The 17,202-nt window shown below is 42.9% G+C and overlaps 1 protein-coding gene across 1 annotated transcript in view; it reads left to right on the top strand.

Annotated features, from left to right (window-relative positions):
* The first annotated feature begins 1,047 nt into the window (after positions 1–1,047).
* The window catches only part of LOC138262385 (uncharacterized), a 56,577-nt gene continuing 40,422 nt past the window's right edge, over positions 1,048–17,202 (top strand). The window contains exon 1 of the mRNA XM_069212285.1: positions 1,048–1,218. Coding sequence (XP_069068386.1) covers positions 1,103–1,218 — 116 coding nt within the window. The 5' untranslated portion in view covers positions 1,048–1,102. The remainder of the gene's footprint in view (positions 1,219–17,202) is intronic.

Raw genomic sequence — 17,202 nt, 5'->3', positions numbered from 1 at the left:
TTGACCACGAATGAGACCCTAGCACCAGGAGAGCTCTGACCAAAGACTTCTCAGACTTGAAGAGCGCTAAGGCTCCCAACTCTGAAGCACCCCACCTCTGAGAGACATGTCCAAAACTTTCACTATGAGGCATCCAGATTGACATCTATCAAATCAGGAAACATAAACCAGATCCTCATGTCTGATAGGCATATACATGAACTTTCATATAACAATGTCTTGGTCGAGGGCCCTCAAATATGATGTTGTGATATTCCTTAATGGGCTCCAATCACATGATTCTAGCCTCTGCGCCCAACGTCCTTGGGTACTAGGCACACCTTACAAAACACAAGCCCAGTTATTTATGACAACTTTTTGGCTATCTCTCCAACCAGTAAAGAGCTTCATTCAATTTTTCTTCTAGCCTGGGATGGAAAATACTACCAGTGTGTTTACACATCTAAAACTTCGTCCCACAAGTTGGATCATCAAGTATATAAATGAGTAGCCAGAATATAACAGAATACAGTTGTTTACTTAGGTCCTAATCATGACCTTGGCAGATGGGATACTCCGTCACAAATGTGATGGATATCCTGTCCGCCATATTACAAGTTCCATTATATCCTATGAAACTTGTAAAACGGCGAACAGGATATCCTTCATGTTTATGATTGAGTATCCCATCCGCCAAGGTGATATTCAGGTCCTTATTCCTTTGTTGCCATAATGCAGCTGCAGGAAGCCCTCCACTTTTAGCAATCACTAAGACAATTCACACCCAGAAGGACAACGTAGGTAAGAAAAAAGCTGAACTAAAAATAAATACATTCACCAGTTAAGAAAGATAGATATAAGTTGTAATATTAAAATTCAGCAAAGCTAAAACATTATGAGCAACAAATAATATATTATTTATCATTAACTGTGCATGTTCCCTCTAAGAGTTAAACATAAATGATAAATAAATCCTGTGATGTTGGTAATGGGCAGGAATAATCAAACATGGCTCTTCTTTCTTATTTTCATGTCGTGGGACTCCTAATTGATCTCCGTCAGCGTTGACCCTGAAGCTGGTCCTTGGAAAGTGACTCTAGATATCCCAAGCTATGGGCCTTTCATGAAGCACAGCCGGAACCGGAAACTACGAGAGGATCTCTACCATGCCTACATTACGCGTACATGTGCGGGAAAGCTCAACAACAGTAAATTGATCGAACAAATCAGGCAGTTCAGGTCTGTTGGTCGCCCTAGATGAAACCTCAGTTATTCATGAAATATGGTACACGTAATATTTCTGTATCTCGTTTTGGTTTTTGCTTTGACTGTTTTTAATTTTGATAAACATTTTGACATGTTTGACATGTCTTCTTGGCTTGGCACTGAATAGGGTAACAATCCTTAAAACAAGCTTTGGCAAAGCCAATAGGTTTCACCTATGCAAAATCTATTGCTTTGTCATTGTATTTTACATGTTCAATATTACTCAAAGTAAAAAAATTTTTAAAAACAACACTATAATACGGTCAGCCTTGACCGCATTATAGTGCTCTTTTCCTTTAAGCTTCAGCGAGAGGAGGGCTGAAGGAGGGTGATGGAAAGGGGAGGACAGTGGGAGAAGGAGAGGAACTGCAGATCCATGCACACTCAGAGTACTTTCCAAAAAGGGAAAAAAAGAATACCTGCAGGAGGCTGCGGCCAGTGGAAGGACACTGGCCATAGGAAACTGTACTTGCTCCATGCTCCACTGCCGTGATGAAGACTCAAAGCCCAGCAGGAAGTTGAAGGCGAGGAAGAGGCCCTGACTAATAGGAAGCAAAGAGTCAAGAGAATTGCTGGAGCCAACCAATGGGTGGGTTTCTCAGTCCATTTTAAGATGTTTTTTTCTTTACAATACATTTCACAAGCACAGCACATGCGCTGTGCAGGTAAAACATAAAAATGCCTCTGGTTCACTAGACATGGGTTAGAATTTAGCGGTCTCCAACAGGTTTATCGCAGGCCACTAGATGCTTGCAGGCTGCTACTGAGTACCACACACATGACAACTGCCTGTTAGTAGACTTGATGATATACAGCTGCCCATCTAATAGGGCAGCTATTTAAAACAACTTGAAAGTTGACTGTGCAGGATGATGCTGCCTTCCCTCTTCAGTAAAATTATTTACTTCTTTTTTGCCTTTCTTTCTTGCCTCTACTTCCTTCTCTTTCCTTTTCCTTGCTTTCATGTCTTTCTTTCCTCTCAATTGTTTTTATCAATTCTTTCTTGCTTTCCCTCTTTCACCTTCTATCTAATTCTTCTATTTTTTATACTACCTTTTCCTTTCCCTATCTTTTTCTTCCTTTCTCTACTTCTTTTTTGTGCATTCTTTTTCAGTTTCTCTTTTTTCTCGTCCATTATTTTACTGTAGCTATTTTTCTCTGCCTTATTTCCTCATTTCCACCTCTACTTTTCTCCGCTTCCTCTATTTACCCCTTCTTTGTTACTTTATTTTTTCTTTCTTCTCTTTCATTCTCTTCATTTTTGCTTTTTTCTCTCTTTCTTTCTTTTTTCTATAATTCTTTCTTTGCCTTCTTTCTCTTCTAATTTCTTGCGATAATTTTGTTTGGTTCCTTCATCCTTTGTTTTTTCTTTCTTTTCTGTTTTTCCGCTTTCTCCATTTCTGTTTCCTTCTTCCACTCTTTCTCAATTTCTCGCCTCTTCTTTCCTTCTTTCTCTCCTTTCTTTCAGCCTTACCTTCTTTCTATCTTGATATTTCTTCCTTTGTTATTCTTTATTTGCTTTCATCATTTTCTTGTTCTATTTATGTATTGTACTTTTTCATTTTTTCTCCTTTCTTCCTGCAATGTAGTCTTTTTCTCTGTGTCTCTCCTTTCTGATTCTTATTTTCTTTTTACTTCTACTCTCTTTCTCTTCCTTTCACTCATACTTTTCCTTATCGTATTTTGCATCCCTTTCTTGTTGTCTTTTTTGATTGCCTTTTCCCTTTCTCTGTTGCCCTTTTTCTGAGTTTTTACTGATTCTTCTTCCTTTATCATTCCTTCTTTCTTCCTCTCCCTACATTAATTCCTTTCATTATTTCTTTGCAATTTCTTTCTTCCATCATCTAATTTCTTTTGCTTCTTTCTATGTTTTTAATTTTTCTCATATTCTTTCTCTCCTTTATTTTGTACTTTCCTTGTCTTTTTCTGCTTCTTTCTTCATTGTTTTCCTTTCTTCACTTTTGTCCTCATTCTGTCATTCTTTCCTTTCTGTCGCTTTTCTCTTCTCCTTCTACCTCTAATGTTATCCTCTTTCTCTTTTGGTATTTCTCTTTTTTCTCCTGTTTGCTGTCTTAAGAGCAAAGGAACAAAACTGCTCCTCTGGGACCCAAAATGTAAACCTTTTGTGATACAGCTTCTGTGCCATTAATATTGTATGGTCCCTGTATCAGGAATTGGGTACCCTAAGGGCAGTATTATGTTATATGCCTTTGTGTAAATTTATCAAACCCCTATATTAGGAATCAGCCCATGACGGGTTTCAGTGATCAGGAATAGCTCTATAGGGAAGGTAAGAGGCTCCAGGGTTAGATGAACATGCAAATTGTTTTTAGTGATTTAATATAGTACGTAGAAGTCTCAAAATCATCTAATTACATTGCGTAGATTCGTGATATATCACAAATGAAATACAGCAATCATATATATATATACATAAATATATACAAAGATGAAGGCCATAGGCCAGTCTGAACAGACAAGTGCAACTTCCACCTATGGCACTTGTATGTGCCCCTAACTTGAAACCTGACTGCCATGTAACCTCCACAGGTAGGGGCATCAAGGGGGCGGGTTGGGGGGGCACTGGAGGGGGGGTTTGGGCTTAGGGCTGGAAGGGGATCTTTGGGCTTGGGTTTGGGAGGGGGGCTTAGGTCGAGGCTTAGGGGAGGTTGGGAACTCTTGGGAGGTACAGACTTCTTGGCGGGGGAGGGCATGGGTACTTGAAGGTGGGCAGGGGAGGTGGTGGAGGTGGAAGGGCTGGACTTTGGGAGGGACACAGAGTGTTTTGGGGTCACACGAGATGAGAGAGGAGTCGGGAAAGCTTTCTTTGACACACTGGAACGGTCATGGCAAAAGGGTTTGGGTGTGGAGGGAGTGGGAGTGGTTTTAAGAGGTGTTTTGGTGGATGTCTTGGGTGCATGTGTGTGCGAGGTATGCTGGGTGTCTGTTGGGTGGGTGAGTGTGGACGTTTATGTGTCTTGGGAGGAGTGGGGGTGGAGGTACGGGAGATGCTGTTGTGGATGGGTGACTGTCTGTTGAGGTGGTGACTGCAGACATGGTGGATGTGCTGCATGTAGGCATGTCTGTGGTTGTGGTGTCAGCAGTTGTCATGACTGGGATGGATGTTTGATTGCTGATTGTGGGTAGGATAGGTGATGTGGCTTTATCGGTGAATGTTGTTGTGGTGACTGCAGGTGTGTCAGGTGTTGTGTATGTGATGCTGGGGGTGTCAAGGCAGGTAGTGACTGTTGATGTGTCTGCAGGTGGATGTTGCTTGTGTGCATGCCTTTGGTGGGTCTTGTGGTGCTTGTGTTTGTCAGCGCTACACTTGGTTGTTGCGGTGGATGCATGCCTGTCTGTTTGTGTGCTGTGGCTGGGTTGGGGAAGAGGGTTTTCGGTTTAGGAAGAGGAAGGTGGGGGGGGGACCGAAGACAAAAGGTGACTGGCTGTCGTCAGTGTGGAGGCCAGAGCCTGGAAGGATCTCTGTGGGCCAGCCAGTGCACCGTGAATGCCCTCCAGTCCCTGGAGGGCATTCACAATGGCCGACTGACCCACAGAGATGGATCTCAGGAGGTCAATAGCCTCCTCACTGAGGGCAGCAGGACTGACACGGGCAGAGGTGCCTGCGGCAAAGGAGACATCCACCCTCTTGGGTGAGCGGGCACGGCCAGCTGGGTGGGCAGCTACATGGAGGATGGTGGTAAAAAGGGGCGGGGTGGACAAAGATGGTGCTGTGGTGGTCCCAGATGGGTCCACCACCACGAGGGAGTGTCCACTGAAGGAGGATTCTGAAGATGATGTGCTGAATCCAGTCTTCCCAATGGCACTCCCCTTGTCCTCCGGGACACTGGGTCCCTCGCAGTCATGGTATCAGCACTCCGGGTCTCGTGGCCGTCAGCATCCCCACTCATCTGTGCCCATCTCCTTCACCTGGTGATGCTGATGCAAACAAACCGAGAGAGAGGGAGGAAGAGATAGAGAGGCAGAGAGAGGGTCATCACATTCTTCACATACACACATTACAACATGCACAACTGTAGGTATACATCTCCTGGCTAGGGAATCCCATATTGAAAACCACAGAACCTACATCATGTCAAAACATGTTACTTCTATCTACCCCATTTGTCATCTCTCTCACCGACATCATAATCCATGCAAGGTAGCACAACTGGAGCATCATATTAATTCACCTGTAAACCTATGTCACCATGCTCATCATGCCCTGGCTAAAGCTGATATTTCGTCCTAATCCAGGTCATTACTCTCCATAATCTTATCACCTTTAGGAAATGCAGTAGACTGATAACACCATATCATGCACATTCCGAGTCTTCACCTGACCAGTCCATGTCCATAAGTCATGTTCCATGCAAGTGAATACTCTATTACAAACAATACAGCACCTGCCATTCTTGTCACATGCCTAGCTGATTCCTCTGTACATACATGACTCAATAGCTACAATCTCTGATGAAGACACAGCATGCTGCAGACCCACACTGGTGCCATCACATTTTTACATTCATGTCTGGAGAACTGCTATGTCACTACATGTACCAAATCGCAGTGGAATGGTTGCAGTCACTATTCACAGATATTCCATATCATACCATACATGCATGTACCGCTACAGTGGCCTACCTAGCACACATGAGACATCCACTGACAATCACAGAGAGCATAGTTACAACAACTAAACAAAGGACTGCCTACTAATTCCTAATAGGGCACATTACATTCCACCTGACATGCAGTTCAGAGCCACGACATGACAACATGAGTACAGCTACATCACTCACACCATTTCTGATATGTGATTTCCAGTAGATAAGTCCAGACAACACACATATCCCACTGTAAAGTCATGTACACATGATGTACACATGGACATACACGACTGCCATTGCACTTACAACATATCCCACAACAACACTTGTATTATTATAAATAATAGTACAGCTAAACCATGACATCATGAAATATGAGGTGAGCCAAAACCAATTCCTGTCCACACATGCCACATCAGCTAGGCTAAGGACAGCAATGATTGTCCCACTCAACAAGATCTGCCCCAAGTAACCATTGTGATGTGATGTAGGCAGCTAATACCATATGTTGCACTATTATTGGTAGGGCATTGGCACATATAGCACAGACATTGCACATTGTCAAAGGGTAGGATAGCCTAACCACTTACCTCCTCTAAACAAAGGCATTGGGATAAAAGTGATTTGCCCATTTTTCAATGGCATGTAAATGCATGATAAGGGCAAATAGACAAACTCAAACAGCCATAGTTGGATGTCCTTCCGTTACAACCTTCACATACCCCATAGTAGGGATTTGAAAGGACAAAGGGGACACCTCCACAAACCCATATGAACAGCCCAGTACTGGCAATACCTATAGACTGACGAGATGCCAGCCTCACATGAAGTCAAAACATGTACCTGGACAAAAGGTAACTAGGCCCTGTACCAAATATGTCAGGCACTATGTAGCAAATACAGCTGATCTTTACAGATGGGAGTGGTCAGACACCTTAGAGATACATATTCATATATTCAGAATAATGGACCTGGAAATACTAGATGGGTAGGAGAATACAGCAGCTTACATACAAATATATAGCTGAGTAGAGTTGCACATGTGGCACTGTCATTTGTGCCTCTCCACATGCAGTCATAGATATTCCTTTACAAAGGTGATCTAAACATACACATGTGCAACCCTAAGGCCAGATCTCCATCTTTTAGTCAGGGAACTTAAGTACTATGTATTCCCAGTACTCAACATACATGTAGCACCTACTACAGTGTCACAGCTGCTAAAGTGTGACAGCAAACCCCTAACTGCCAGAGTAAAGTACATGGAGTCAGTCAGTACTTACCACCTTGTGGCTGCTGTGGTGCCCTCAAACGCCCATCCACCTCAGGGTAGGCCAGTGCAAAAATGGGGGCCATTAGGGAGGTCCGGGTCCGACGGGCACCCCTCCCTCGTTGGGAGAACATCCCGAGCTGGGCCTCAGCAGTCTTCCAGGCCCAGTGTACCAGGTCCTCCCACCGCTTTCTGCAATGGGCGCTCCGCCGGCTGTGGACCCCCAGGGTCCACACTTGGTTGGCTATAGCACGCCAAATCCCCTTCTTCGGATGGGTATTCACCTGCATGGATGACACTGACAAAAGCAGAAAGTCATGTACACATGCGCCATACCAATAGGAGAGGTCAGTATACATCAGTCACAACAAGTAGGCACACGTCCCCATCGTCTCTGCACACACGCCTTCACATTATGCCATATGTATGCATCAACACCCTCAAAAGTTCACATGCCCGATGCAACATCACACAGAACACCTATCACACATGGCTAGGACATTGGACTCACCTGCTCCTCTGGTGCCCCATATAGCTGTTCATACAGGGGTAGGACCGCCTCCACTAACATCTCAAGCTCTTCTGGGGTGAAGGCAGGGGCCCTATCACCTGCAGGACTTGGCATGACGGCTCCCAGAGGCAGTACACAGCAGCTCACGTTGTGGAGGTCTTAATAGAAACAGTGTCAGGAGTCAAGTGAGCAGTAGTGCAGAAGATGATGGTCATGGCTGCCACATACATGACCATCACAGCCGGCAGACATCGCCATTGGCCCAAGTCCGCCAAAGGCAGCAATGTTTACCAATGGCAAGTTACACAGCGGTTGCGACCGCCTACCGCCATGACAACTTCCAGAAGGCAAACTTAGGTCACGTCCACCTGTCCATTCCAGTAGGTCAGGCACCTGCCATTTTGGGCACATTTCATGGATGGAAGTGTATACTAATCTGCGTTATTCACTTACTCCTCTAAAATGCTGTATATCTGCATGTACTGCCATCATGTTTGTGTAACATTGTGCAAATGTGAAGTAAAAGCTGTGTTGAGAGAGTAAATAGGGTGATAACTTTGTACAGCTACTCAGAGGTTCCTAGTCCACGGGAAGATATTGATCTATTCCAAAACATATGTGTGATTACTGCAGGACAGCTAAGTCTTACACATATACTCTAACATTAGCATCATATGTACAATCCCATTGTCATAGTTGCCAATGTGCACCATGGAGGGTGAAAGCGGTGCATATCTATGGGCTGTACTGTAGATGACAGATGTGCTAGGTATCCTCTACAGATGTTAGGTGTGAGGGAATAAGCAAAGTATACATGATGTGTGCATACTGCATAACTCATAGTATGTTCACTTCTCCCAAAATAGTTATCCTGCCATGAGGAGAGTGAGACAACCACCAGTGTACCATTTACAAGTGAACCTGGACACCATGGAGGAAAGGCATGTCATCCAGACATATCGTCTTAATAGTCATACCATCATGGATCTTTGTACTCAGTTGGAGTCAGATCTGATGCCTGCCATTCACAATCCCTAAGGCATACCTCCCATCGTTCAGGTTTTGTCAGTGCTACACTTCCTGGCCACAGGCTCTTTTCAGAATACAGTGGCTTTAACAGCAGGGATGTCTCAGCACATGTTCAGTCTGGTTTTGAAGGATGTACTGTGTGCATTGTTGAGAGACCTGGACAGCTACATCAGGCTTCCCCACCGAGCTGATTTGGCCTATGTGAAGGCAGACTTTTATGAGATGGGACACATTCCTCATGTGGTAGGAGCCATTGATGGCACCCATGTAGCCTTAGTCCCTCCCAGTGCCAATGAACAGGAGTATAGGAACAGGAAGAACTACCACTCAATCATCATTCAGGTGGTGTATCTGGCAGACCAGTACATCTCATAAGTCACAGCCAAGTATCCAGGATAGGTGCATGATTCCTACATCATGCAGAACAGCAATGTCCCACAGCTAATGGCATGACTCCAAACTGAGAGGGCCTGGCTGGCTGGTGAGTTTCCATTGTAGTGTGTGTTTGTGATGTATGTCTCTTGTCATCACAATATAGCCAGTCCCACATACATTTTTGAGTTGTTCAACCTTTGTGTTCACAGGTGACTCAGGCTATCCAAACCGTTCTTGGCTGTTGACACCAGTGAGGTACCCAACCATGCCAGGGGATCTCCATTACAATGAGGCCCATGGGAGGACAAGGCGTGTATTTGAGCAAACATTTGGGCTCCTGAAGGTAAGATTCAGGTGTCTGGACCTATCTAGAGAAGCCCTTCTCTACTCGCACCACAAGGTATTCCAAATTATCATTGCCTGCTGCATGCTCCACAATCTAGCCCTGAGACGTCAGATACCATTGATAGCAGATGAGGGGGAGGAGGCTGGACCAGTGGCCGGAAATGCTGATATGGCAAGTGATGAAGAAGGAGCAGGTGATTCTAGGGCAGATCTCATCAATCAGTATATCAACTGACATACAGATATATCAAGTGGACCTTTTGTTGTGATGAATGTGTACAACTTGAAGTAGATGGCTGCCATTACCCCTCCATTCCTGCTTCATTAGTGAATGTGTCATGAGTTCCAATGCCTAGATGTGACCTGTGGCTGCAGACTGAGAGATTGTAAAGTGTACAGTACTGTATGTGCTGCTTTTTAATGTATTGTTACAGCAGATGCTACCATACACTTCTGGTTAAGACTTCTCAGATTTGAGGTATGTTTTGTGCAATCTCCTATTCTCTTTTCCTTCCACTCACTGATTTAGCTATGTCATGTTTGGCTCTGCAACCTAGGCTTGAGGTATTCATTGTCAGTAGCCAATGGTAAATGCTGACAGACATGAGAGGTGTACCTGACAGATATCTGGTAAAATTAGTTTAGTTTCAGTGGGGTGGTACCTTGATAGCTTATCCTTCACACAATTTGGGTGGTAAATGCTTAGTCTTTTTATTTTACCCGTGGAATTGAGGAGGATGTAAAATAGTGTATAAGTGTCAGGTGAAGTTTGTGGCACATGTGTGAAGGCTGGATCATGGCCTCTCGCTTCACAATGGGTGGAGTACTTTGTGCATGTAACTGTATTCTGACATAGGTGACTGACAATCCTACATGTATGGGGGGCCTATGTTAGTGTATATTTTAAGTACTGGGTTCCTCTGTCATGTTCTTTGTGTGTTCCATGGGTCACATGAATTTGTTGGTATGGTATGGGTATGTGAAGAGCCTCTACCTGCTGATATAGAGGACCTGTCTGTGGGCCCCTGCTTTGTAGGTCGTTTACCAGGAGCCTGACATCTATAACCTGTATATGTGCATTGTATGACACCATGGATTACATCCTGATGGTACTCTTTGTCATGCTGTATTTGCAGATTGGAATACTGACTACACAATTGTGTTGACCTGGATTTCAACCTCTCTGATATCTGTCCTATGATATTTCTGTTTTAATGTGTCTGCTGCTGAGGGAGCCTCTGTCTGATGATCATTACACTGGCTGTTCGATGCAGGACGGCATGACCAGACCACAGTTGGCAAGCATGACCATTATACACGTGTTATAAAGGACACGTAAACAGTGGCTATGTTTCATTGTGATTTATTGTGCATATCAAAATACTATCAGTTAAAATTAAAGTGCATAAATTAAAATAAAAGTGATGAGGGAATTCATGGTTGCTGTATTGATCAGGGTAGCTGCTACACCAGTTTGTTAACAAGTCCTGTGCCCTTATACCATGGGAAAGTGGAGTTTGGCTTCTGAACAGTCAACAGAGTATATCTGCGGCACACAAGGGTGACAAATCAGGAGAGGTTCACTTCCTGGCAGTAGATTTGGTCTTGGCATCTGCTCCAGCTGGATGTCTGGGTGGATGTCCACATTTACGGGGGGTTCTACAGCTACAGAGGGAGGGGTGTCCGAGGCATGACATTCCCCTGGAAGGTCCTCCGTTCCACTAGCCGCCGCAGATGTAGAAGGGGCAGATGTAACATTGCTAGTGGAAGAGGCCTGATGGTCTGTGGAGAAACCAAACAGGGTGGTATTGCTGTTCCTCAGCACCCCTGCAATAGTAGCCATGTGGGCATTTTGTGCCTGTCACTGCTGCATGATTTCCTCGTGGTGTTCCCTCTGCAGCCTTTGATTTTCCGCCAACATTGTGATGATTTGACCCATCCTGTCTTGGGAACTTTGGTAAGCTCCCAAGAATTGGGAGATGGTTTCCTGATCAGTTATGTCCCTTTGAGGCCACATCTTCTGGCCCACAGCATCCCTCCTATGCACCCTATCTGAATGTGCCTGTGCACATGGCACAGTGTGCCCAATCACAGTGGTTGGAAGTCCATCCTTGTCAGGGGTGTCAAGGTTAGACTCAGGTCCCTGTACTGTGGGGCACACAATAGATTGAACAGTCCTTGGGACAAATGTTTGGGGGAAAACGGTTGCCTGTGATGTGGATGCAACAGTGTTGGTAGGAGTTGATGTGGGCAGGATGAGGCTGAGAGTTGTTGACTGACCAGGTGTCCCAGATGGGCCAGGTTGTTCGTCAGTGTCCAGACATCCAAGCATGTTGTCCTCACTGGGGCCCTCATCCTGAGGGGGACTGACAGTCTCAGGTAACCTCTCCATGGTGACAATGTCAAGGTTACCTGAGGAGGGGGTGAGACACAGAGTTCAGGTTATAATGTGTGTTTGCTTGCTTTTTTGTGAGTTGTAGACAGTGGCTTTACACGATCCCCTGCAACGACATTGACAGATGCAGCACAGTATACCTTAGTTGTACACACGTCTCTGTGACTTGTTTTCCTTACTACAAGTTGAGAGCTGTCATACTAACTGGGTACAGCTTTTTGTGCAAATGCAATCTGATTATGTCTGATATACAACATGACTGTTTAGCTCTGTTACCTACTGATTAATCCGGCTTGCTAGTTGTCTCACATTAAAACTGCACATTGACCACGGTGTCCTATTGGGAACAAGGTATGTGAGTATGCAGGGGAAATTGTCCCATAACAAGATGTTGTGCATATGCATCAAATCTACCATCTTACTCTCCAACCAAGGTCTGTCTATTTCTGGTTTGGCATATTTGATCTGTGGCCATTGCGAATGGTCGCTCACCTGTAGCTGTGCTTTGCTTTGGTTGCTATTGTGAGTGTGCCATTGCATTGCTGTCATTGCCATGTACTGATCCTCACTGGAACAATCTAGATGGTGTAGCTAGTACATTAGTTACACATGCTTGACATGTGATGTGATGTGCACAATCCAGGTTTTCACAATGATGGGTTAGTGCATTATGTGTGTCGTAGTGATCTGGTCAGCCTGTAGCTAACATAGCGTTTCCAAGGGCTGTGTGGGCATTTGGGCTGAGTGGAGAGGTGGCATGCAAGAGAGGGTCATTAGTGATTAGGTGAGAGGTGTGGCTACAATAGTTAAATAGGGAGGATTTGGATGGTGGAGAAGCATGTCAATTGTGTGACATATATGTTGACATATATGTCAATTGTGTGACATATATGTTGTGGGCACTTACCAGACTCCAGTCCCCCAAGTATTCCTGTCAGGCCCTCAGGATGGAATATGTCCAAGACCTTCTCCTCCCATGATCTGAACTGTGGGGGAGTTGGTGGGGGCCCACCACAAGTTTTCTGCACGGCTATCTAGTGTCTGGATGCCATGGAACGTACCTTCCCCAGTAGGTCGTGCCACATCTTCTTGATGTTGTCCCTTGTGAGTGGATGACGCCTACAGAACTGACCCTGTCGACTATCCTTTGCCACAGCTACATTTTCCTGGCAATAGATGTTTGTTGGACCTGTGCTCCAAACAGTTGTGGCTCTACTCTGACACCTTCTTCCCCCATGACCCTCAACTCATCATCAGTGAAACGTGGGTGTTTTTGTGAGGACATGGTAGTGGTTGTGTAGACAGTGTGTGGGGGTGTTGTGAGTGTAAGGGTGCAGTGTTAGGTAATTGGTGAGGTGTGGGTGTTGCACAGTGAGTTAGAGGTCATTGCAGACCGTGTGTGGTAGTAGTGTGTGTATTATGATATTTGTGCTGAGAGATATGTTTATGTGTGCCTATAGTGTAAAAATACTTTATCTATAATATTGGCTTCTCTGAGTATCTGAATGGTATTCTGTTTGCAAGGGATTGTGGGTTGTGTAGGAGTGTGTTATATAGCGCAATGAGTTGGTGTTAGGTGAGTGGATGTGTGTCAGGTGTGGGGTATTCAAACTATCCAATGTGGTGTGGTGTTATGACTGATGTGAGTTCTGACCGCCATGGTTCACACCGCCAATGGTTTTTCGCCATGGAAGAACCGCTGTGTTGATTTGTGGCTTGTAATCTGATGGGTGGATTTTTGTCGGGCTGGCGGGGCTAGTGGTGGGACCTCCTCTTTTCCATCCTCCAGTGTCCTGGTGGTTTAGGATTTTTGGCTGTTTTTTGGTGGTCTTCACAGTGTGAGTCATAATATGGCAGTCAGATTATGGCCGATATGGTGGCAGCCAGCGTGCGGTCTTGCCAAAAGACCGCCAGACTCGTAATGACCCCCATTGTCTCCATTTGACCAGGGTATTTGTAATCAATTGTTAGCAATTTCAAAACAAAACCTCAATATATTTATTGTCCACAATGTTGTTTTGACTGGTAAAGCAAGGTAATATGGATTTGGTCAGAACATTGAATACAAAAAGAAATCAAATGAAAAATACACATGTGTTGGCCGCACAGGCTCTATGGGTCTAGGCTGCAGTCTGCAGATTTAGGATGAATGACATGTTTCAAAAAGCATTTAAAATTACAGTTTGAAAATCAAACTTAACACTAAATTATACATTCCTCTGAGAGTGGCTACCAAAGTTATTTTAGGGTACAATAAAGTAGCAACCACCTCTTTACCAACACCCCAGTGATGCTAGGACGACACTTTAATATGTACTTGAGTGTTTCTTGATCAGTCAAAGTGTACTAATCTACTACCGAAAGAATGCTGTTTGATTAAAGATTGTCACATACTGACACATATGCCTTACCAAAGGTTACAGTAGACCCGTCCCACAAGGAGCACAGGCATACTACACGTTTACATATTAATTACTCTTAACAGCTGTTGAAATATAACATAACATTATTTATACTTGCCATCCTCTGTTGAAATCCCCAATTACTTATAATGACTACATCACATGTTATCTTAGAGGGTGTGCCTTATGGCAATTTGGCGAAGGGCTTTAGCTGTCATATAGGTAAAAGATTTTTAACACATTTATATGGTACATCAAATATAACTATAATAAATTCAGTTGGATAGTGATGCTTATTTACACAGCTTACATTCTCAATTATTCAGGAGTATCATTTTTGGGCTACCACATTCCTACTTTTGAGGTGCCATCAACACATACATCTAAGTCAATATTGCACCCACTGAATAATATCCTGTGGGTCCAGTGTAGTCTTTACTACTACAGAATTGAACTCTTTAAACATTTAGCTTTAATTGAAAAATGTAAACAGTAAGGAACAAAAATGTTCATTGATTACCAATACTTCTGTTCTATTGTGAGACATACTGTAGGATACCTCTACTATTTCACATTGCTTTGTTGTCACGAAGAGAATGTTTCTTGCTCCACAATGAAAACACAGTTTTTCTGTCAGTCGATGTGGCAACTTTTTCTCTTCCTCACCAATGAACTACTAACTCTAACACAATGCACATGAGTGTTATTTTATTATACTATTCAAGGTAATGCTGACATGCTCGTCTGAGAAATAGGCCCCATACTGCTCATGTATTCCTTCCTTAAAAATGTATATAGGAAGGATACTTTGCTCTACAACGACTCAGCAGTTCTGTTTTCAAACCACTAACCTGATGTTAACCAAGATATCATTGATAAAGGTTATAGTAGTGGTTACTCATTCATTAAGGGAATTCCTTCTTGGTGAATAATGTGAATAATTGTTACTGTTCTCTGATTAACTCAAGGAGAGAGAACCCCTGCAATGGGAAGTTACACCTCATAGTTGGTATTTTACAAGTGGTCCTCCATATCCAAACCTAAGTATCATTCTTATGTCCATTATAATCACCAAATAACCCTTATCTCCTGAATGTACTATGTAGGTTATTGATAATTAAAATAGTGCTAAAACATTCACTCCAATTTATTGTTTATGCCTTTCTTATGGGTTTTAAGATTAAAAATCATCTGTATATTTTCACCTCTCCTATTCTCAAATCTCATCTGATCTGTGATGACCTACTTAAATTCATCAGCTATGTCTAATATCACAAGGGCCTTGTTTCGATTCTTGCATATTGGCGATTGATGTTAGCTAAACCTCCAGTGTACCTCACACTTTTGTCCTCAACCCTTGAAGGCTGAAAGCCTGAATTGCACATCAACATTTTTTCTATGATCTCCAGTATGCACACAGATCTATGCAGGGCAGAAGTATGACATGTCAATGACCTAACTTACCAGAAATCTAATCTAAACAACAAAAACTGTAATTCAGTCCCATTGAACACTAGGACAGTGGTCCAAACTAAGTTAGGGCATCAGAATCCAGTGCACAAAGTCCTTCTTATTAAAATCATGTGAAAAAAAACAGATGTATAGAATATTTCTATCATATAAAACAGATCTTTGTGGTATTACTAATACAGAATTATGCACCGGTGTGGCAGATATATGGTATTATAAACAGTCATTTGTGGAGAAGCATGAGTAGTTGTAAGAGGTAGCACGGTTAGAAACATAGAAGGGGACAGGTGTTATGGAACTTTAAAAATAGATGTATTTGGTCCCTGAAGCACTGTGACTGCCGGAGATAGATTTCTGGTCCATTGCAAGCAGCTGAAAAAGATGTAGGACTAGTATTCGTCTTTATGCCTGCAATTCCATGAAATGGTGTATTTGTAGCAGGTTCCCCACCAAATTAAAGTAATGTTTTTATTTATTTATTTCACATTTTTATAAAGCAGCACTCACCTAGGAAGGGTTATGCATGATATACTTTGGAACACTATGGAGGCACATGGCAAATGACAACTCTTTACAAATAACCCGTCGAAAATTGTAATCATTGCAATATTAAACATTGTTACTGATTCAATATTTGTTTTGTCAGAAATCAAGTAGGGTAAAAAGAGTGAGGCAGGTAAGAAGGTCTCTTATGGGGACAATTCAGAGCTACTGATTTGAGGATTTGTAAAATAATGTACAGAAAGGCATAAGAGGAGTGAGGTAAAGTGATAGACTAGTTACCGTTTTGCACCACTTTAATCAAAGATCCACACTTTGTTGAGTACTTGGACAAAGCAGGCATGGCTGTCATTTGAATACATGAATGAAAGAACAAATAGAAGTTACAACTGTATGAACGTAGCCTCCTTTTCCTTTCTTGGTTGTATTTTTTTCTTTCTTGGTGTAGAAAAAGGTTTGCATTAATTTAGTCTTACATCATTATTGGTTCTCATACGTTTATCTTGTGTCTTCCAAATATGTGTTTCTAGATATGTGTTTGTATATGCAATAGACAGACGTCAAGCTGGGCAAGGGTGTTTGAAATGATTTTAAATCTTGAATTAATCACTTTAAGTCAAGGCCTTCTACATAAGGATAACTCGATATGAAGCCAATATGTGCCTGTGGTACATCTTACAAGTGGTGGCAAATAGAGTACGCAGAAAAGACACCTCTAACGAGATAGGACTTGGGACACTTGAGGAATGTATGTGATTAGACATTGTCCAGTGAGAAGACTTTTTTTAGCTATGGATAACTTGCATTAAGATATAGTAAATACTGATATATGGAAACTTTAGGAGAGAAATCTAACATGGATAAATTGAATGAATGTTGACCCTTAATGTACACAACATAATGAAAAGACACATTTTCTAGGAATGTATTTTCACACATGTATACCATTTTATGATTATCAGCCTGGAGGCTGCAAGTCTGTATTAAAACTGTACCATGGAAACCGTGGAATAGAGTAATCCAAAAAATGAAATATAGTGACGTAAAAT

Source organism: Pleurodeles waltl, chromosome 10 (assembly GCF_031143425.1).
Source record: "Pleurodeles waltl isolate 20211129_DDA chromosome 10, aPleWal1.hap1.20221129, whole genome shotgun sequence".
NCBI lineage: Eukaryota > Metazoa > Chordata > Amphibia > Caudata > Salamandridae > Pleurodeles > Pleurodeles waltl.
Note: the sequence above shows the minus strand (reverse complement) of the source record. Positions and strands in the feature narration are given on the sequence as shown.